Genomic DNA, 24,534 nt, shown 5'->3' with positions numbered 1-24,534 from the left:
TATAAAATACGAAAACGATTAATAAACGCTTTGTAATATTTCGATAAAACCGGATCCTGGATCATTACATACTATCTATCTTTGTCACTGCGAAAACAGAATTTGTAGCATACTATTATTTATCCAAACTTGGATAGCACTTCGCATTGCACACCGCTGCCCCCCTACTCTTGAAAGGCAATGTATTGCGTCTGTCTTGCGTTGGCAACATTTAGATTTTGGCCAAAAAAGTCTTTTGGCGTTTTTGTAAAATAACTTCTAAATTGTATGCATTATATTCTTGTTTCTAGGTTCTTAAAATAGGCATTACCTAGCTGATTACATAAGTATTTTTAGTCTTTGGGGCCGTCCATTAATCACGTGAGGCTCAAAGGCCCCCCCTCCTTGGAGGGGGTACGGAAAACCTCTCGAAACATCACGAGGGGGGAGGGGGGGTCTTGTTAGACATCACGTGTATTAATTTTTTGACAAAAAGCGCTAGGTATTTCTGAACCGAAATTTTGAACGGCGCAAAATTTTCTACAATAATAAATTTTATTGCAAATACACATTATAAAATGTTTTCCAATTCAAAACGCAATTTTCGATACATTTGTATCTATGTATTTGTGTAGATATATCAGCTGTCCGATACCCATAACACAGGCTCAGCCTAGCTTGGGGTTGGATGGCCGTGTGTGAGATGTCCCCACATTTTTTTTTTTATTTTTTTTTAATAGTCTATGTGTTTTCCCACTGCTGGGCAAAGACCTCCCCTTTAATTTTCCACTTCTCCCGATCCAATGCGGCTACCTCCCAATCCGGCAAATATTTGACGAGGTCGTCCCGCCACCTCCTTCTCGGCCTGCCTCTCCGCCGGCGCCCGTCGCCCGGCACCCACTCGGTCGCTATCTTGGCCCACCGGTCCGGGTGCATTCGGCAGACGTGGCCGGCCCAGTTCCATTTGAGCTTCGCGGTCTCGACACCAACATCGATTATGCGGGTTTGGGAGCGTAGTGCGGTGTTCCTGACACGGTCTGTCAATTTTACACCTAGAATACTACGCTCCATCGCTCTTTGGCAGACCTTCAGTCTGGTCTTTTGATGTTCGGTCAGTGACCATGTCTGTGCGCCGTAGGTTAGGACGGGCAAGATACACATGTCAACGAGTTTGCGCTTGAGTGACAGTGGAAGGTTGCCCTTCATCAGCTGCTTCATAGACCAGTAGCTCTTCCAGGCGTTATCGATGCGTCTATCGATCTCCTTGTCTTGCCTGTTTTCAAATGAGACTAGCTGGCCTAAGTAAATGTACTCGTTGACATATTGTATATCCTGACCGTCTACCGTGACCCTATGTTTCACGCTGTTAGACATGATCTTCGTTTTGGACCGATTCATCGACAATCCGACTTGAAGGCTTGCCGTGCTGAGATCTTGCAGCATGCGTTCGAGTGTTGATGCCGACGGGGAAAACAGCACGATATCATCGGCGAAGCGAAGATTGGTTAATCTTCTGCCACCGATGTCGATACCTTTGCTTTCCCATGAAACCGCGAGCTTTCTGAATACCTCTTCGAGCGTGCAGGTAAATAGCTTTGGAGATAGCGGATCTCCCTGTTTCACGCCTTTTTCTATGTCAAAAAGTGGTCCAGGTGACTGTAATTTTATTTTTGCCGTGCTATTTTGATAAATGATTTTGATGAGGTCTATATATGTGTTGGGAATTTTTTGATTTTCTAGAGCTTCGAAAATTGAAGAATGAGATAGACTGTCGAAAGCTTTACTGTAATCTACAAAGGCTAAATATAAAGGTGTGTGGTATTCGGAACACTTTTCAACTATCTGGTTAAGGGTGTGGAGATGATCTGTGGTGGAAAAGTTGGGTCGGAATCCAGCTTGTTCAGGCGGTTGATTTGCGTCCAGTATGTGGGAAATGCGACTTTCTATTATTTTTATAAAAATTTTGTAAATGTGGGATATCAGGCTGATAGGTCTGTAGTTACCAATATCGGATTTATCTCCCTTCTTGTGAAGTAATACTATATTAGAATGGCATAGCTTTTTCGGAACTTTTCCAGTCGTCAATATAATATTGCACAGATTTGCTATATGGGGTATTAAGACCGACTTCCCCACTCTTAACAGATCTGAGGTGATTCCGTCATCTCCTGGGCTTTTGTCACATTTGAGGCTCATAATGGCGCGATGAACCTCAAAACCTGTTATAAATGGGATAGAGTCGGGGCGGGAGTATGTTTTACCTGAATCTAAATTTGTATTATTATTTTTGGCGGGATCTGAGTAAAGGGCTTTATAAAATGAAGTACAAATTTTAATGACTTTATCCCTTCCTCCTTGTTCATTGCCATTTTCATCTGTCAATGTCCCCACATATTTATTATTTTTTCTAGTCAAAAATAGCCTTTACATAGATTTCCAAAAAAATACACGTGATCCAGGGGGGTGGGGGGGGTCCCAAACCTCACCGAATATTACCAGGGGGGAGGGGGGGTCAAAAAATGAGAAAAATGACCTCACGTGATTAATGGATGGCCCCTTTGTAAAAACGCTTTTGAAGAGAAGTTATGATTTTTTAAATGTTGACAACGAAAGACAGACGCAATACATTGCCTTTCAAGAGTAGGGGGGCTGAACGAATGAACCGATTTAGTTTTTTTTGTATCACATGTGTTCTACGGGAGAGTGTTCTTAGACAATAAGTTTGATGAAAACCGATTTTTAAAAGTTACAGATGTTTTACGGTTTAAAGTCTTTTTACGGGTTTTTTATTTGCCTGTCAAATTAATTTTTTAGGTTAACATTAAACTCTTCAGTACATAACTAGCGGATTGCAAAAGTAATCTAATTAAACGACAGAAATATGATTAAGTTCACATTCGTACTAATAACGGAATTAAACTAACGTATTGAATTTCAAAAGTCAGTAGGGGCGGCAAAATATTAATGGCCTACGGGCGGCAAATTTGTAAATCCGCCACTGGACATTTCGAATTTCACAGATTGGATTTTGAAATGCGTTCCGTTGTCTATCCTGGTGATTCGAAATTAAAAGAAATATCTGAATTTATAACATTATGGCCTAATATATTATAAATAGATAATTCTTTTAATAATTTCACGTATTTGAAATTAAATTCGTCAATATTTTTTAACAAAAATCCTATACAATAGTTTTATCGATTAAAACCGGTTTTTTGTACATATAATGAAACGTAAAGTCGTGCTTAGAGGCACCTTGTTTAAATACTTAGCTAAGTACGGTTTGATAAAAACTATGTTCGACTTGTGAAACGTAGAAAACCTAAGTATCTACTCAACCATTGAGCAAATCTCTACTGAGATTTTCTTGAATACTCTATTCTGAAACCGGGTGTTAGTCATGTTTACCTTTTCCCCGCTGATATACAGGATATTCAGATTTAAACGTGTAATATAGGCGGAAAAGGGTGCCTCAAAGTTTCATACTGAACAACTCTTGATTTACGACGTTTGAATTTGCAAAAATGTTTTTTGCTTCAAACTCAAACTCAAACTCAAATTTTTTTATTCATCGTACAAATATAAAATTTTCTGATGAACGTCAATTTTTACAAATTACTCTCCGTTTGGATAAGGGGGGGCTCTTTCTGTCTAAGGAGAAGAACGGAGGCAAGAAACTCCTGAGCCATCTTTTCAAAAAAAAGACTTAAAACTAGTTGGTATACAATACATATAAGCTTAATAATTATTATTATAATAATATGAGCAGAGCTAACTACTTATCACAGCCATGCATTAACGTCCTCTAAGTAATCATCAATTTTATAATAAGCTTTTTTACTGAGTTTCTCTTTAATGTAACACTTAAACTTATTCTCTGGCATTTGAGCAACTTCTGCTGGAAGCTTATTATAAAATCTAATACAGTACCCTAAAAACGATTTATTAACTTTCGCCAGACGCATCGCTGGAAAAGCCAGCTTATGCTTGTTCCTAGTATTAATGTCATGATTACTGCCAATTGTATCAAAAGTTGAAATATTCTTTCGTACATACATTAAATTGGAAAAAATGAACTGACATGGAACTGTAAGGATGTTAATTTCTTTAAATAGTTCTCTCAATGAATCCCTGGAACCAAGTTTGTATATAGAGCGGATGGCTCTTTTCTGTAATACAAATATAGTTTCAATATCAGCTGCTCTACCCCAAAGCAAAATGCCATACGATAATAAGCTGTGGAAATAACTAAAGTAAACTAATCTGGCGGTTTCAACGTCGGTCAGCTGTCTAATTTTCCGTACAGCAAAAGCTGCGGAGCTCAACCTTCCAGACAATTTTTCAATGTGAGGTCCCCACTGTAACTTTGAATCTATAGTCATCCCAAGAAAGACAGTATCATTAACTAGGTCCAATTTATTCCCATCTAGAATAATGTTAGTATCGCATTGTGTAACATTCGGCAGTGTAAATTTAATACATTTCGTTTTCTTAGAATTCAATAGAAGATTATTAACGGTAAACCAATCGTGTATGTCAGATAGAATTGAATTAAATTCATTAAAATTATTTTCTCTTCTTTTAAATTTAAAAAGCAAAGAAGTATCGTCAGCAAATAAAACTATATTAGTCAATTTTTCAACCATAAAAGGCAAGTCATTAATATAAATGAGGAATAAAAATGGTCCTAGAATAGATCCTTGAGGGACGCCTATTTTTACATGAGCCCCCTGTGATTTAGTATTGTTAATATCGACCCTTTGTTGTCTCTTGTCTAAATATGAAGATATCAAATCTAAAGCCTTTCCTCCTATTCCATAGTATCTAAGTTTCGAAATTAAAGTCTGATGGTCTACACAATCAAACGCCTTCGACAGATCACAGAAGACTCCAATAGCATCGTGATGGTCTTCCCAGGCGTCAAATATGTGCTTTATCAACGCAGTACCGGCATCGGCTGTTGATTTGCCTTTTGTAAAACCATACTGCTGGCTATGAAACAATCGAGCATCATTGAAATGCAAAAGCATCTGACTGAGTATGACCCTCTCAAATATTTTACTCAAAACTGGAAGAACCGAGACAGGCCTGAAATTTGCAGGGTCCTCCATATCCCCACTTTTGAACAGAGGTATAATTTTACTAAATTTCATAAGATCTGGGAACACACCTTCAGCGATACATTTATTAAAGATGTTAGCCAAAATTGGGGCGATTTTATTAATAATAGAAAGAACAAATTTAACTGACATTCCCCACAAGTCTTCAGTTTTCTTCATATTTAATGACTTAAATGTTTTTATAATAGTTAATGTATTAATATATCTGAATTTAAATTCCTTATCGGTTGAAGGTGCGTTCTCCTTCGTCAGGGTTTCAGCTGCTGCAGCCGAAGAATCTAGGTTACACGTAGTCTCTAAAGGAATGTTCGTAAAAAACTCTTCAAAGACCCTCGCCACCGCATCATTCGATGTTATAATGTCATTGCCTACCTTCAAAGATAAATTTGTCTCGCGTGTTCGATTCTTCCCCGTTTCGTTATTAATAATAGTCCAAACGGCCTTAGATTTGTTAGCAGAGTCTTTAATCTTGTTATTAATAAAAATTGTCTTCGCACAGTGACAGACACATTTATACATCTTGCTATATTTCTTCACATAAGATTGAAAGTCAGGTCGAAGTATGAATGTTTTCATCTCAAACAGATCATATAATGTCGCCCTGCTTTTGCGAATACCCTCTGTAGCCCAGTCACAAAATTTAATTTTATTGTCAATCAAAACTTCCTTCGTTTCAAAATTACTCTCAAACTCATCAGCTATTATCTTAAACAAGTTACTATACATCTCATTAGAATTGCAATCTAATTTAACATTCGGAAGTTTTTCGTCTAGTTTCTTCAAGTAATTGTCAATTTTCTTTGTAGTAATCGGTCTGCATCTCACCTTAGTTTTATTTGTCTTGTCAGTGTTTACTAAGGTAATGGTCTGCCCACTGTGGTCTGACCTCAGGCAATTAATCACACTACTGTCTTTAAACTCACAGTTACAGAATATGTTATCTAGACAAGTGGCTGACGTGGGTGTAATTCTAGTTGGTTCCAGAAAAACATTAAAAAGATTAAATGATTTAAAAAGTAACAACAATTTCGACCTATTAGGAGAGTCACCTAATAGGTCAACATTAAAGTCACCACACACTATTACTTCCTTTTTACTATTGGAAGCTAACCTTAGAACATCCTCCATGACAGTCTCAAAGGTAATAAAATCACCAGTAGGTGGCCTGTAGGTACATACTATTATATACTTATTAAGCTCTGCACATGAAATTTCTATATGGTGTTTAACAGAAAGAGCAACTATATCCTTTCGTTCTTTACATTTACAATTTTCTTTAAGAAATATAAGTGACCCACCATGCTCGTTGATATTTCTGTTAAAACAGCTTATAAGTTTGTAATTTTTTAATTGGAACATCATTTTATTCTCGTCTAACCAATGTTCTGTGATACATAAACAATCAATGTTAAATTTTTCCGAAAATAGTTCTATTTCTAACAATTTAGAAGAAAGACTCTGAATATTCTGATGTACCAATTTAAATTCATTCTTAAATGTCTTGTCCTTCGATAGTTTTGAGCCGAGAGAGCAGTGAACTGAATCAATCTTTATATCAACGCTATGATGCTCTCCCGTTGTCTGAAAATCTAATTTAAATCTACTGTACTATTTTCAGTATTACTACTGACGGTGTCAATAGGGACACAAGTTTTCTTCGTTATAATGCTTATAACTGAGTTAATAAGAGGAGCTACTTCTGTAGCTAAACGTCGTTTCTGATTTAAGGACAGAAATAAACTGTCCCAGGTCAACTTAAAATTATCTACATACAAATTAGTATCAAAGAAATTGATACAGTCAGATTTATAACACGCATTGTACATATTTTTATTTAGGCTACATGTCATATAATTGTATTTGTCAGGCAGTGTGCAAGAATAAGGAAATGCACAAACAAATATATGTTTTGCAGGAATGCTTTCTAATATAGCAAAACTTCTATTTATATCAGAATTTGACATACCTAAACTATTTCCCACCATAATTAATATAGTAGTTTTTTCGGTGTACGACCTCTCTGAAATCAGTTGTACTATTTGTGCGAATGAAAGTTCTGGGTAGCAATGATTAACAACATTTCCAGTTACATGATTACCCAACATGTGCCCGAAATCCTTGCCAAGCCTATCGGAGTATACAACTGTGCTGTAATCCTTGGCTGAACTGCTACTACTTGTATCAGTAGTAAGCCTTGTCAAGTAAGTGGGTGACATCTTAGGTAACTGCTTATTACCTACTATTCTACTAGCTGCCTGAGCATAGGTGGGTATCCTATGTAATTTATTATTGGAGGTCGGAAAAACATCTGCTGTAGCCGATTTACTCTGGATGACCCTTGAGGATGGCGTGGCCGTCGGGAGGCTGGTGGTGGCCCTCGGGAGGATGGTGGTGGCCCTCGGGAGGATGGTGGTGGTCCCCGAGAGTCTGGTGGTGATCCCCGAGAGTCCAGTGGTGGCCAACAGGATGCTGTTTGTGGCCTCCGAGGTGGTGGTGGCCCTTGGGAGGATGGTGGTGGTCCCCGAGAGTCCAGTGGTGGCCAGCGGGATGCTGTTTTTGGCCTCCGAGGTGGTGGTGGCCCTCGGGAGGATGGTGGTGGTCCCCGAGAGTCCAGTGGTGGCCAGCGGGATGCTGTTTGTGGCCTCCGAGGTGGTGGTGGTGGCCTCCGGAGATGCGGTGGTGGCTTCAGCAGGTGAAGACTTCTCCGGCAGCATCTCAACCCGAACTAAGCCCACACTACTCAGCACCAGCAGCTGGTTTTCGTATTCCAGAGTTCTCTGTTCTAGGGCAGACTTCAGTGTGGCCAGCCTAGACTGTAGCATGGCAATGTTGAACTCGCACTCCTGGTTGTTGTCTGCGAGCTTCTGGTTGTAGTCTGACATCTCTTGTTCATATTTATTCACCAGTAGTTGAAGTCTCACTCTATCCTTTGTCAATGGAAGGTGCGTCTTATGCTTTTTCAATGCTCGCTCAGACTTCCTGATATATTTCTTTATTTTAATATATTTTTTAAGCCTGTTTGCACCTGTGATATTGTTTGATTTTCTTGGAGTTGTGAGGTCTATTGTTGGCATAGGGGTGGGGTGTAGGGTGACTAATTCATCGTACAATGCCATTGTCTTATCTGTTTCCTCGCTTGCATGTGCTTCATTTATTTGCTGGATCTCTGCGTGTGCTTCAGCCAATTGCTGCTCTAGGCTATAGATCTTAGACAAGGCAGCTTCATGTAAATCCTGACACTCTTTGTATGATCTAAGTACAATCTGTAGCTCATCACATTTGCCTTGCAAGTCTTGGTATTGGATGTCCATTTCAGCTATGTCATTCTTTAAGTCCGAGTTCTTTTTTAAAACGGAATCAAATTCCTTTTCATTGTCCTCCCGCTCTGCCATCAGTTGGCTTGAGAGGTCACGAGATGCCTTGAGATCCTCCAAAGCTGTCCTCAGCTGGATCTCCAGGTCACGGCTCTGCACCTTCCGGGTCGTCATCCTCGACATGTCTGAAACCACCCGGGGTTACCCGTTAGTATGTTGATAGGTAGAATTGAGAGGATGTTTATCCAAGATATATACAAAATAACCCTCTTTAGGTATAACTTGATCAAACCAATCAAAACTTGATATATTGTAAGTCTATGTAAAAATGATCAAAAGGTAACTTATTTGTTAGTTATAATATACAATGTAGTCATGAACACAAACTATGGGTGGGGAGGGAGTAATATGCATAATATGTTACTTAAATGAATAGGTACTCAGTGGTATTATTGACTTAGAATTATGTAAACTTTAAGCCAAAAAAAACAATCACTTGATCATTATTCAATGAAGTACTAATACTAATAGCAATTAAGTAGGTGGAGACTATGGTATAGTAATAATAGGGAATAAGGGATACAAAAGCTAATAGAAAGTTTGAAAATTAGAAATGAAAACAACAGAGTTTGAAAATGACAAAGTCTAAAAGTGGGTTAAGGAAGTGTGAAAAACATTTCACGTATGCAGCAAACTAATGAATAATGATTAAATAATTTAGTGATTATGATTTTAAATGAGTAATACTAGTAAAAATATGTAATTTTAACAATACTCCCCTGATAGATATCCGTTGGCAAATTCGAACTTTGACAGGTGCCGCTGCTTCAAATATCCGAGTCCCGTAAGTGTTTTATTTCAGGGTTTGAAGGCTTGTCTTCATTTGCACAGCTGTATAACACTATATTCTTTAAGTTAACACTAGTTTTAAACGTAATTAGACATTAAATTTAGTAATATTAAAATAAATTAAATCAGCTGGTTTTTTTGACACCCGGTTCGTAGGGTTGCCAGGTTCAAAAAAACTTCGCCATAGAAACTTAGTTAGTTACGTAACTTTTGATATGGCGATTAGAGTTTTTATTTTACTAATTTGAAAAGGCGGAACCTTTTATAAAAACTCCATTTGGGCTACACAACTGTTGCAACGCCCACTATAAAGAGTAAATTTTATGATGGCGTTACAGTTATCTATGCTAGGTGACAATACTGACCAGCTTTTATTGTGGGACAACAATATGATCGCAAAAATGATAAAATTTGACCCCGGAATTCCCATGAAAAAAACATTTATTTATATTTGTAGGTCCCAGGAAACGCTGTAGTGTGGCAACACTTCCCCCTACAAATAAACGTCATTCTAACATCATACTTGGGTTTGATTGCGCGCGTCCTTACATGGCGACCGTGCCAGCCGGCCTGCCTCCGTGGCAGTGCCGGCGGACCACATATTAAATTAAAAATATATAAAAATAAAAAATGAACTAAAGTGGTAAAAAGTGATAATGTGAAAAATGGACAATTAAAATACATATATAAAGGACTAATCAAATCTAATACTCGTACATATAATCATGCGTTAATTATATCAATATACCAAGAAAATAAACATACATAATTTTATAGTAATAAATTTAAAAAACCAAAATCGATCTACAAAAATAAATAAAAATGGATGGCGCCGGGAGACAAATTGGCTGTTGAGGAGAAGGCGCTGGGAGTGTGCGAGTCGGGTAGCAGAGGATGTCCTCCGAGCTACAGCTGCGAGGCTGGAGGAGGATGCTGCTGCCTGATGCTGCCCAGAGGGACGCGAGGAGCTGGACGCGCCCACAGTTGGATCCCCGCAAGTTCGACCGCCGCGCCACCCAGATGAGGAATTTATATATATTTTTTTTCGGCATATTAACTACTTAGAAATTCAGGTTTGCAAATTATTTAAATTCTTTTTTTTTGAGTTGATTTACATTTTTTCAGTTAAATTCGTTAAATTCGTAAAGTTATTGTTGTCAAAATATAAGTAAAGTATTTTTGTAATTTTATGTAGAAGATGAATACATAAATATTTCAGTAAGAATAAATAGTATTCGAATGCTTAAATAGTAATTCAGTTCTAAAGTATTAATATTAGTAATTCAGTTATAAATTGTTGCATGTTTATTTTCTTTGGGAAAAGATATATGTAATTAGTTATTGACGCTTGTTGACGACTAGGTAATTTCATCAAGTAAATCTAGTAAAAATTATAAGAAAATCAAATACTTATCGTGCGTGTCGATACTTATTGTCAATTGTTATATTACCTACATAATATTATATTTCATTTCAGGATATTTTATTTTACAGGTTTAGAGTACCTACCTACATGCAAAATTTCATTTTTTCGAAAAAAAAAAGACTTTGGTTTGAATATTAAAAAAAAAAAATATTTTGATTTCTAAAAGATAAACATATTGATACCGATAAATAATGGAACTCATAAAATTACCAAATAATAAAATATATATAATAATAGAAAATCTTAACTTATTTTTTATAATTTGTACGAAAATATTTTTTTAATTTAAAATGTCTAAATTCCGTTAAAGTACTATTCAAATTTCAAAATTAAACTGCTAACCTAATCAAATTACAATAAATTAAATTATATACTTAAATAGATACATTTTTGTTTAAAATATAAAATAATCCAAATTACAAATTCAATGCATTGCACAATTTCCTATTTACTTACTTAATCACTTAAATTCAAAATGTTCTTTGGTACTATAAAAACTTTTAGTCTATAAAAACATTCCTTGACTAGCCATTTTTTTAGCTATATTTAAATTGATTATTTGCATTTAAAAATTAAACCGCTATTCATTTATTAAATCACATAATATTATAGATACGAAGATAAGAAATAATAAATATAATATTTTATTACACTTAATTTACAATTATAAATACTTAAACAAATAAAAAGTGAAATAGAAAAATAAAAATCAATTAATTAAATAATCCACTATGAACCAGATATTGGTCAAATAAAATTAATAGTACGTAAATATGCAATTCAATAAATACAAATCTTAATATTTTAATTCTAGTAATAAAGTTAATCCCGCGTAATTACTTATTTCATACCTACGTATGTATGAGTACGTTTAACCATACTTAATCAAAAACTATATGTATTTTATCAGTAATTAGATTTTTTTTAAACCCGTCATAACAATTTTTCTTGTATTAGATTTTACCTTGTGCAGTAATAAAGAGTTTGTCATAGTCTTGCAACGCAATAACCCGATAGTATTTTTCCCCATTTTCTTATTAAGTATAAAAATATCGTATCAAAGTTCAATTACATATTTGAATCCATATAACAAAAACATACTTCTCACAAAAATGGTCACACGCTCAACAGATATCGTATTTCGATCCGCCGCGCATGCAGTGAGGAGCCAGATGATCATGCATATTGGGAAACCATGTCATGTCTCGATGCAACATTTAAGCTATAGTTTTAACAGGTCTAAAATACTTAAAGTTATCATTTTTGGATGTAATATCATTCATTATAATATCAGAATAACAAAATAGAAACATGCAGTAGTCAAAAATTCAACGCGTGAGATAATTGAATACAATATAGAAAAATTATAACTGATGATAAAAATACACCTACTTAAGTACAGTTAGATTCAGAGAAACCTGACCTGTAATTTTTTCACTAAATTAAAATAATGTAATGCCCGAACCATATTGATAAATCGAATATTAAAATATATCTCAACAGTATAATGAAGTTCCAGTATCAACATAAATTTCAACACGTATTATTAAAATGTACAGTATCTCGAAAAGACACGTACGTCACTACAGAATATAGATAAATAAATAATAAATAAATTTAGTAAACTAATAAAAATATAACTACGTACCAGAGTTAGATTACGATAAATGATTTCGAAAAATAGTTACTGATTTTAAACTTAGGTACCCATAAATAAAAATTATGACGTTTGGAATGTAAATAATAAAAATATAATAAATAAATATTAGATATTGTTACGTAAACATTATGGTTTAAAAAGAAAACAAAATCGTAATAGAAGAAAGATAAGTAAAATATAAAGTTTATTTTGCGAACAAAGACACGGCTGGATGTAGTATTAAAGATCTTTTTGTCGTTCCAAGAAATGATGATTAGGTACGAATCGTCTTGTCGTCGTCGTATGTAGATAAGCGAAGGGTATAGGTGTCGATGTTTATGTATAAAGCTTGGTTAGTACTCGTTTGAGAAGTGAGTATGAATTATGGTGAAAATGATCATGAGTAAGCAATGATAAAGAATATATGGTAATGTATGAAGGTTCAGTAGCTCATGTGCACGTGAGAAATGTATGGTTGAGGATACTTTGATCTCTAAGACGTTGATAAACAATTGGACTGATCACCCAAGCGTTAACAATATTTTATTGGTCGAAGGATTCTAAAGGACATGAGTATTATAAAGAAGGAAATATGAGTAAGGGACATACAGAGCGCAATTACCAAGATAATTAGCGATTACGTATGGTCAGAGGACTTATATAAATAAATAGTTAATAGCAAAGTCATCTAAGGTACATATGGTAGGGTACAACAAGGTGTCACGTCCTTATTTCTGATCATAGTGCGGTCGAGAACCCTCCGTGAAGAATTTTGGAATTGCCTAAGAGTAGAGCTAGTTTAAATGTGCCCTTGTAATATTTATGGAACATGTGTTTTTTTTATATTATAATTATTATAGAGTCGACTCTCGTTGTTTTGCGTACCCTACAGATAAATATATAAATAAATAATGAAGACCAGCGCTGGCCCACCAAAGAGTGGAAATCATTATATGTACCTTTCGTAAATGTATGTGTGTGAAATGATAAAAGTATAAATAAATAATAAAAAGATGACTTTGAAAATAAAAGAATATGAATGAAATAAATAAGCAAAATAAATGAAATTAAGTATAAATAAATGAATAAAGGTAAATAGGAAAATAAATGAATATGAATGATGAGAAATATACGCAAAAATAAATAAAATATAGTAAATGTCTAAATAAATATAAAAAAAAAGAAATATCTATAGAAATAAAAAAATATAATGGTTAAATTAATAACTTACGTCAGTTTGGTAAAAAAAAAGGAGACAAGAGAAAGTTTTAATCATGATGTAGTAAATAAATCATATAGGTATAAACTAATAATTTACATTTAAATATATTTACAAGTACAGTCAAGGACAAATCCTCCTATAATCATTAGATAATTTTGAATTTTAGCTGGACATAACTTGTGTTAAATGAGTTTCTTGTAGAACAAGTATGTACGGAGTTTTAATAATATTGAAACTAAATAACTTGAAATAATTAATATAAATACTTATTGAAATTTTATTATTAAATCTAAAAATATGTTTGGAGTATACATTTTAAGGGTACCTATACAGCTATAAAGATGTAATAAAATAAAAGATTTTTAAATAATAAATACATTAATTATGGGGTAATAAATTATCAATAAGCGAGTCGTCAACAATGCGTCAACATTACGTTATAAGTAGTTTAAGTTACAAATGTATAATCATTCGTATATTTTATATATTCTTAATTAGATGATGTTTTAAGCTGTGCTTGCTTCTGATTATGACTTCCTTCATTCAACATGATGAATATCTAATAATAATAACAGTAATAACATACATAATTTTAAATATTTTTCATTTATTGGTTTCAAATGTCATACGAAAATAGGTACTGTTGAGGTACTGTGTATTACCTAATTTGAGTTGTTAAAAGATAAAGTGGCAGATAAATATTTGACTACGAAAGAAGTAAAAACTTAATCATCCTATAGTGCCTAAGTACATATCTATAGATAAAATATATTAAAGTAGGTAATCAATATAAAAAAAAAAAAACTTATGATGTCAAGATTGTCAAGTATAGGTAAAATTGTTTTGTGTCTTCAGTGCTACAAAAAACCGAACTTCTCTATCTTTATTATTATAAATTTTAGGTTTTCTGAATATTATACAATTCATAAGTAAGTATTTCTGTATAAGCAATAGATATTAGTTACCTTGGTGAAAGAACGAAATTTAAATTAAACTTGGTATGCATTAGGATATAAATAACTAAAATTGTATTCAAAATAAAATATTCATCCTCAGAAAATTATACTATACTTGTTACTATATTGCATACTTAAATTCATTATAATATTATGTAAACTTTTAGCAAAATTATAGTTTCTTGTTGTTTTGGCTCTATATAATGGTATACCTACTATAAAATATTTTAAATTACCACGGTGTTATCGATATGTATGAAATCATAGTTATTTTGGTAATAATATTGTATTAACTTGTACACTATAAATATAACTAAAATTATCTTGACGTTATTCACACTTAAATGCATCATATATATACTTTTAATAACCTTTAATGTTTAAGCCATGAATATTGCTGTAAGTAAATTTAACTATAACCATGTTTGTCTATGTATATTATTTTAAATTTGGTTTTTTTTTTCACAAGACTTAAGTAGTAGAACAAATTTTTAAATAGAAAATTAAAAAATGATTTATGTAACATTTTTTTTCGAAAAGGGGGAAGGTGTAGTGTGGCAACACTTCCCCCTACAAATAAACGTCATTCTAACATCATACTTGGGTTTGATTGCGCGCGTCCTTACAACGCTAGTGTATGAATATACAAATACAGAGTCGTTTAAAAGCACTCGATTTTGTCAAAGCAGAATGCATATGCAATTTGTGCTTGTTTGTTTCGTCGAAACATTTCGCTTCTGCTTTCTGCATTGTGTGCGGCAATCAAAAGAGACAAAGCAAAGTTTCTGTGTACGCTTGTACAGTTAGCAAAAGAGTTAAGTATCTACCTCTGGCGCTTACACTTTCATATTAAAATATGTATATTTTATTTATTTATGTAAATATATATTTTTTTATATTTGCCATTTAACATTACATTTGCTATTTTAGTAAAGCTATATTGAAAACCTTGCTAGGTCAGATATCTGCGTGCCAGGATGAAACTAAGAATAGTGGCATCGCTTTTCACTTGTATTTTCTCAATTACTATCCAAGTGAGCAGCTTTGAGGCAGACATTTATGTCGATCTATGACTCGACTCAAGCGATTGCAAAGAGGTTTTATCGAGTAAATTCTACTCTTTTTTACAACACCCTATATGTATACGTTATAACCTTTATATGTATACCCCTTTATAGTTAGAAGTTAGAACAATAAGCCAATATGAATGATCGGTGGACAAATCGAAGTCTGCCCAGCCGTGACGAATCGACGCCAGTTCACAAACAAATCCCGATGATAAAACTCCACATCAAATATCTAACCGGAGCCACGGTATTATAATACTAATTAGATGGAGTATCAGTGCAAAAGGAAGTATCGACAAATAACACTCCACTTCTATCACTAAGCCCTTATTTTGAATTAGTTTGGTCAGAAGATTTGTGACTTTATTAATTGGTCAATGGTTGAACTTAAAAAGGTTTCACAGTAAACAAAATGCGGTATTTTTTTACTTTATTTTTGTATGTTCATATCTCACACCATCTTGTTATTATTATTATTTAACTCTTTATTGTACAAATATTACAAATAAAAGTACAAAGGGTGTACTTAACGCTAAAAGCATTTTCTGCCAGTCAACCCGCAGGAGGTACAGGAAAAATAGGTAATAAGGTGTACAAAAAAAAAGAATTAAAAAAAGGAAAAGAATAGTAAAGCTAAGTCACTTAATATTATACCTAATTAACCTATATAAATATATATACAAATATACCGATACATACAATATATCTTGTTCGTATATTGTTGATCTAAGCAGCTCTATGGTTAGAACAATAAGCCAATATGAACGATCGGTGGACAAATTGAAGTGTGCCGAGTCGTGACGATCGATTCATTCCGTGAGTTCACAAACAAATCCCGATGATAAAACTCCACATCAAATGTCTAACCGGAGTGTAAACAAAAACAATTCTGTTTTCTGACACTGATGGATGGTTGTGTTTGCCAGCATTACGGATTACGGGTTGTTTAGACGGAAAATTACTCGGGAAATCAATCGTTTTACTGTGTTTTGTAATTCTGTAAACATATCAATGTGATTATAAATATTATACCTACAGACTGCACATCACATAAAGAAACAGTAAAAAAATGGCGGACGGATTCTTTCTCTATCTCACTCTAATCGTAAGCCTGTATTCCGTCCTACTCCCACTTTAGTTTTTAGTGACGTTACTTATCCCCGTTTTTTCTCCGTATACATAGAAAATGAGGCCTTTTCTGATAGGAGCAGTTAATTTTTGACTTATCTTAATTTACATCAAAAAGTAACTAATTCACTTACATAATAACGAGTGACGACAGCCATTTGTAAATTCTTTCTTTATCTGGCATCACTATACTGCAATTTAATCCCGAATTTGAGAAAGTTCCCTGTATATTGGGTAAAATATTATGAGACACAGTCATATGCAATAAATTATCTTCTTTTGCAGAACTGAACGCAACGCGGCCTTCAGATAGCACGCTAGCCACAGAAGAAGACGTGTTGTACCAGAAAGATGTCTCAATCTCTGCCGCCCTGGAGCCCGAGGCCAAGAAAGTACCAGGAGTGCAGCCGGCCAAGGAGGTCGCGGTCACTGAGGCCACGGAGCAGCCTGAGGAGTACGTGAGGACGGGAGAAAGGTACGTGAGATGAGAGTTTTTGGGAAATGGGTACTAGGAGTGCAGGGACGGCAAAATTAAGAAAAATGCGATAATAATACGGTCTGAATACGGATAAAAGGCAGAGGATGATTTATCACCTTAGACCAATATACGGATCGCTCATTAGAGACCCGTCCGTAAAGATATAAATGTTAAACTAATGACAATTTATCCTAATGATAGTTTTATATAGTGCCCATGCCCACGCGGCAGACTTCAAGCGGCTCTAAGCTTTAAGAACCGTACAGTCTGGGCCAAAGAAACCTGACCCATTTACCTACGTATGCCTTGTTTCAGATCAAAAGAGCTAGACGGCCTAGCAGACCTCATAGAGGACGGCATCAGTCGGACGGACCTCAACATGATATCTGACTCTGAAGATGGCCTGGTGGGCGAGGTGCGGAGACTGGCTACTGTCACTACTCTAGCGCCTAACTTGGAGCAGAAGGTAATATTATCCAGCGTTGTCATCTTACAACATAAAACACATTATCATATTTTCTAAACCAAATGATGTCTGGGTCCATTGCAGTATGCATTATAATCAAAAGTGCATTCACCTTATTGGCAAGATCACCGCTACTCCCATTGCTCTAAACTTAAAATATAACGATGATGTCATACGGAGTACACACGGCAACGTTAAATGGTTGGCAGGGCACACTAACGCAGGAAGTGTATGTGTGTGTCAGCGACGTCGACGTAATTATTTAGTTCTGGGCAAGCCACACACGGATATTGTAAGCATGTAGTTGTGCCAGTGACAATGATTCATTGTTTTTATGATATGAAGCAAAATTTTGCAAGGCATTGTAATAGATTGAATGGCTCAGTTGGTATGATACAAGACTTGCATGAATCGGTATGGTGGTTCAAATCTCACTGAACTTACAATATTCCTTTTTTGTTTTTTTAATAAATTTAATTTATTTTTTAAGATGGTTAATAATAGTATTGTAGTATATACGAATAAAAGCAACACAGAAAGTAAATTAAACAAGTTATTAAGTGTTAAAATTACCAAATTTATTCTTGCCGTAACATAAACATTAAGGATGTTACGTTTTTGTTGTTTTTCGTTTTAAAACATAGTTGTAGTTTATATTAATAAGGAAAAATTTCAATTTGCAGTTTTAAATCATAATAAACATCAGACAAGGATGGACTGGCTGTTTTACTAAAGTAAATAGGCAAGTCATTAGTTATATGAATCAACATGTTAATTAGCTAGAAATAAGATAACTTATTCTCACCTCAGTAACAATAACATCATTAACACATTGGCTTACCCATAATTGTAAATAATGATAAGTATTTAACAAAATAACAAAAATCTTATACAAATGGAAAAATAAAAATTACTGAGCTAACCCCAATAACTATAATTTTCACCACTTTTTCGCCATAATATCTTACGTCCATCCTTGTCTGACTTTTCATCACTAAATATCACAACATTGTTGCACCAATCAAAGTTTGAAATAGTCAGTCGCAAAACGCACTCTGTTTCGACGATGCTGATCGGTTAGAGCAATTTTCTTCGCCGGCCTCCGACACCGCAACCCAGCAGCACGCAAGTGAACCCGTACGGATTGTAGGGATAGAGGATAGATAATGTGTTGTGGCCGTAGAACGGGTGCTGCAGAACGGATCAGCGCTATGTGCAGCTACGATTTCTCGATGGCGTGGTGATGCATCCGTATAGACGACTACTGTCTACATGTCCCGAATCTGCGTATCGGTGAACCCATATAAAATTGAACAGTTCTGCAAACAAAAAAAACAAATACTTAGCATATACAAATACAAATATTCTAACAGTCAAATAAAATATTTGCAATTCTATGTTACTTACCGTTAAACGTCTTGCGATTTCACTGATTGTAATATTTTGTTCATATAAATACAATTATCTCCGCCTTTTTGAACATGGTTTAGTTTTAGTTAAGACTTTCCATAGTGACTGCGAAGAGTAATTAATTAAATTGACAAATCACAAAGTGAATCACTATGCAGACGCAGAGGTGAATTGTCACTAAAACTAAAAACAAATTTCGTTTATTCATATTGTATGAGGGTAGAATGGTTTTAATTCTCAAATGAAGAACGAATCATATATTTTTGCCGAAGAGAAATAGTTGACAGCTATTCAGCTTGTAGTCATTTGTCAGTTTCAAATAAATTAATTTTACGTGACGTGACGTTCGGACCCGTTTAAATAACGCAAAATTTGAATTAAGTAAAATAAAAATAACCATCAGTGGACTCGAACTCACGACCTATGTTTCGTGAGTCTAACATTCTACCATTGAGCTACGAAGTATATAGACATAAGCAGTGAAATTTTGCTACACTTCAATTTTATAACTATTTAACTAACACTACCGGTTGATATTTTTATGTCACAGCTGGTATACGGGCGGGCGTTTGCCTACGCGCAAACTCGTTTGTGCTGCTGTGTGTGTGTGCGTGCGTGGTTTGTTACTGGTGTGTAAACCGATTTCTGCGTTTATGCACACATAGACAACGTTAGTGTGCACACATACACTACGTTAGTGTGCCCTGCCAACCATTTGACGTTGCGTGCCTACTGATTACTGATCAGGCGGGTACTAAACAACTAGCTACGACTAATACCCGATACCTCTGGCCTTTAAGAATCATAGTTCGTGTTTGCTAGCTCGGGCTTGAATCATTTGGGGTTAACACTACGACACATCAGCAATTAACATAGGCCTAATGCCAAGTTATCTCAACAAACATATTATAAACTTTAATACAGGATATTGCAAAAAGGCGCTTTTTTATGATTTTCCTTAGAAACTTTGTTGGTCACGTGACTTTTCCATTGGGAATGTAATTTTTTTTCGCGAATGTAGATATTCTGATTTAATTTTTGGGTTGAGATATAACATGCTGCACATGTAGGTTTCAGCGTAGTATACCCATTTTGCAACACCCTGTATAATCATTCTTACCTCCCCAGATGCCCACAGCGACAGTGGCGCCGCCGTGGACGGCCGCGGCGGACAGCTGCGACTGCGCGTGCGACAACCGCAGTTGCGACTGCGCACGCGCTGGCAAGTGCAAGCCAGGTGAGTTTATGTTGTCCTGGTAGTTTTGTACAGTTTAGGGCACAAAAATGGAACCCCTGATATATGTACAAAGGTTCCATTTGAGAAACCTAGTGACTCTAAATGCGCCGTAACTGCAAGCCAGAGTTTATGTAGTTCTGATAATAATTAATATATTAAGGGCCTGTTTCACAATGTCTGGGTAATGGCTACCTGTTGGTTAAAATACAAGCTGTCATACTTTATCATTATTTTTAGAAAATGACAGCACGTCTTTTATCCGATAGTTAGCCATTATCGAGATATTGTGTAACAGGCCCTAAACATTGCAAAATTACAAATAGCTTAAATGTATTTCTGAACCAAACATCAAACATGAATATTAAATGCAACTCTTATTGCGTTTTTTTATTATTTAGAGTATATTTCTACCTTTACCATCACTTTGATGTATTACGCTACAACATTATACCCAAGTAACGTAAATAAACGGCCCAATCAGGAATAGGGTCCAATGCACAAAGTTGGAACAATTTTCTTTCAACTTTGACCTTACGAGTTCTCAAGTTGAGGTCCCGGACTGATACGACTGTGAGTTACGACCCGCGATCTAATAAAGCGGAACTTTAGATTGACATCTTACGGCTCTGTCGCTTTTTATGAGCTTGGTTGTTGCAATTTTATATTTTTACTTAAATTGTGTCCGAAAAATATTAGTGTTATGTGAGTTTTGGAAAGAGGAGTCTTCTTTTTAGAATAGGCATTTTTTTCTGTGTCGCAAAAGAGGGGTGTTATAGCAACTATACGCTATTAATACAGAGTTCTAAGCAAAAAGAGAGTGAGCTTATTATGAACAATATTATTACGACTGTAATCCCCAAAGGGTAGTCAGAGCTTTTCGACGTACATTTGTAGTCACTTGATAGGTCGCGAGCCGTATCGCCGTTTTTTAATAGTTTTTTTTTATGAAAGTCTAACAATATGCACAGACGAGACACAATAAAAGTCGAAGTTGTGTAGAGTTGGCCGACACAAGTTGTGGGCGTGGGACGCCGCCGTCGCGTCGGGTAGTTTCTTTGATCGTCTTTGAGCAATTTGTGCTCTCTCTCTCTCTCTCAGCCTTCCGTAGTCCACTGTTGGACATAGGCCTCTCCTAACGATCGCCACCCCAAACGGTCACCCGCCATCTGCATCCAGCGGCTTCCCGCTACCTTCCGCAGATCATCAGACCAACGGGTTGGGGGGCGACCGACACGCCGTTTGCCGACACGGGGTCTCCACTCCAGAACCTTTCTACTCCAGCGGTCGTCGGCTCTGCGGGCTACGTGGCCAGCCCATTGCCATTTCAGCGTGCTAATCCTTTTGGCTATGTCGGTAACTTTAGTTCTCCTGCGGATTTCTTCATTACGAATCCTATCTCGCAGGGACACGCCTAACATAGCCCTTTCCATAGCACTTTCCTGCAATTTGTGCAAAAGTTTAAATTGAAATTTGAAATAATCATTTTGATAGAACACTTCCGGTTACGATAGCCAGATGGTACGGTGTTTTCAGCAGAAATGATATATTAATTCTGGTTTGGCCGGGCGGTAATATCGAAATACAAATTAATCTTAAAATATAAATGAATATTGATATTATGATTGAAAGGGAAAATCTGTAATTGGCCTTACGCGAGTTAGTGAGAGTTAATTTGTCTTCTGTGAATTATAATACATAATAATGTATAGAATACTTTAATAGATACATGTAACACACATACCATTTTAATTTTAAAAGACACCCGACATTTTTTACAACTGTAAATAGCCTTGTAAAGTAAAGTAATAAATACTACATTAATTTGTAAGTTGATAAAAGTACAAACATATTCTTATAAAGTTTGTTTTTTGCTATATGATTTAATTAAACAACAGCGCTGTGATTGGCTACGTTATTATTGAGTATGCTCATGTGCTCAGGTAGATTTCCTCAAATGGGAAACTGGGCCAACGTTTATTTCTTTTACAAATACAAAAAAAAAAACATTAGAATTGAACGCTCCATTAGCGCTTTCGATTAAACGCAGGTAAGTCCGTTAATCCAATAGAAACAATAGAATTTATGCAGAGGCCAAAATATATATATTAAAAGTTTTTGGAGCAAAAAGAAATTTGTTGATTTGATCAAGTCGATATCAGCTGAACATAATGTACACACGGCACCTCCAAATGGTTGGCAGGGCACACAAACGTAGTGTATGTGTGCACACTAACGTGGTCTATGTGTGCAATAAAGCAGAAATCGGTAAATACACCAGTAACAAACCACACACACACACACAACAGCACAAACGAGTTTGCGCGTAGGCAAACGCCCTTACACCAGCTGTGACATAAAAATATCAACCGGTCGAGTAAGTCAAATAGTTATAAAATTGACTTGAAGCAAAATTTCACAACTTGTAGCTATACTCTTCGTAGCTCATTGGTAGTATGTTTGACTTATGAAACATAGGTCGTGAGTAATTCGAGTCCACTGATGGGTATTTTTATTTTACTTTATTTAAATTTAGCGTTAATTTAAACGCTGTTGAGTATAAAATAAATTTATTTGAAATTGACAAATGACTACAAGCTGCATAGCTGTCGACTATTTCTCTTCGCTAAAAATATATGATTCGTTCTTCATTTGAGAAGTAAAACCATTCTACCCTCATACAATATGAATAAACGAAATTAGTTTTTAGTTTTAGTGACAATTCACCTCTGCGTCTGCATAGTGATTCACTTTGTGATTTGTCAATTTATAATTAATTTATCTTCGCAGTCACTATGGAAAGTCATTTGACCATGTTCAAAAAGGCGGAGATAATTGTATTCTATGAACAAAATATTACAATTAGTGAAATCGCAAGACGTTTAACGGTAAGTAACATAGAATTGTAAATATTTTATTTGACTGTTAGAATATTTGTATTTGTATAAGCTAAGTATTTGTTTTTTTTGTTTGCAGAGGAGAACTGTTCAATTATGGGTTCACCGATACGCAGATTCGGGACAGTAGTCGTCTATACGGATGCATCACCACGCCATCGAGAAATCGTAGCTGCACATAGCGCTGATCCGTTCTGCAGCACCCGTTCTACGGCCACAACACATAATCTATCCCTACAAACCGTACGGGTTCACTTGCGTGCTGCAGGGTTGCGGTGTCGGAGGCCGACGAAGAAAATTGCTCTAACCGATCAGCATCGTCGAAACAGAGTGCGTTTTGCGACTGACTATTTTAAACTTTGATTGGTGCAACAATGTGGTGATATTTAGTGATGAAAAGTCCTTTAAGTCAGACAAGGATGGATGGTAAGATATTATGGCGAAAAAGTGGTGAAAATTATAGTTATTGGGGTTGGCTCAGTAATTTTTATTTTTCCATTTGTATAAGATTTTAGTTATTTTGTTAAATACTTATTATTATTTACAATTATGGGTAAGCCAATGTGTTAATGATGTTATTGTTACTGAGGTTGGAATAAGTTATCTTATTTCTAGCTAATTAACATGTTGATTCATATAACTAATGACTTGCCTATTTACTTTAGTAAAACAGCCAGTCCATCCTTTTCTGATGTTTATTATGATTTAAAACTGCAAATTGAAAATTTTCCTTATTAATATAAACTACAACTATGTTTTAAAACGAAAAACAACAAAAACGTAACATCCTTAATGTTTATGTTACGGCAAGAATAAATTTTGTAATTTTAACACTTAATAACTTGTTTCATTTACTTTCTGTGTTGCTTTTATTCGTATATACTACAATACTATTATTAGCCATATTAAAAAATAAACTAAATCTATAAAAAAAAACAAAAAAGGAATTTTGCAAGATCACAGGGATTTGAACCACCATACCGATTATTGTAAGTCTTGTATCATACCAACTGAGCCATTCAATCTATTACAATGCATTGCAAAATTTTGCTTCATATCATAAAAACAATGAATCATTGTCACTAGCACGGTTCTACCTTTTTTGGCATAAGATTTTTTTGCCTAATCTCGTATTGCATAGTAACGTTTGGTCAAAGTCTCGTTACGCCGAAAATCGTATGGCATAAATCTCGTTTAGTAAAAAGTTATTTCGCATAACATTGTTTAGCCTAATAATGGTATGGCCAAATCTTGAATAGCCTAATAATGCTATGGCATAGGTTTATACAAAGTAATAATATTCGTTTGGCTTTAACTTTGACGGAGCGTCTCCCTACATAGCGCAAACT

The 24,534-nt window shown here is 35.1% G+C and overlaps 1 protein-coding gene across 1 annotated transcript in view; it reads left to right on the top strand.

The window, feature by feature from the left end:
- LOC125490822 overlaps positions 1-20,314 on the top strand; it is a 28,931-nt gene extending 8,617 nt beyond the window's left edge. The window contains exons 3-5 of the mRNA XM_048631162.1: positions 16,986-17,175; positions 17,494-17,644; positions 20,183-20,314. Coding sequence (XP_048487119.1) covers positions 16,986-17,175; positions 17,494-17,644; positions 20,183-20,314 — 473 coding nt within the window. The remainder of the gene's footprint in view (positions 1-16,985; positions 17,176-17,493; positions 17,645-20,182) is intronic.
- The last annotated feature ends 4,220 nt before the right edge of the window (positions 20,315-24,534 follow it).

This window comes from Plutella xylostella, chromosome 28, assembly GCF_932276165.1.
Source record: "Plutella xylostella chromosome 28, ilPluXylo3.1, whole genome shotgun sequence".
In the NCBI taxonomy this organism is placed as follows: domain Eukaryota; kingdom Metazoa; phylum Arthropoda; class Insecta; order Lepidoptera; family Plutellidae; genus Plutella; species Plutella xylostella.
This window is presented reverse-complemented; position numbering and strand designations above follow the sequence as displayed.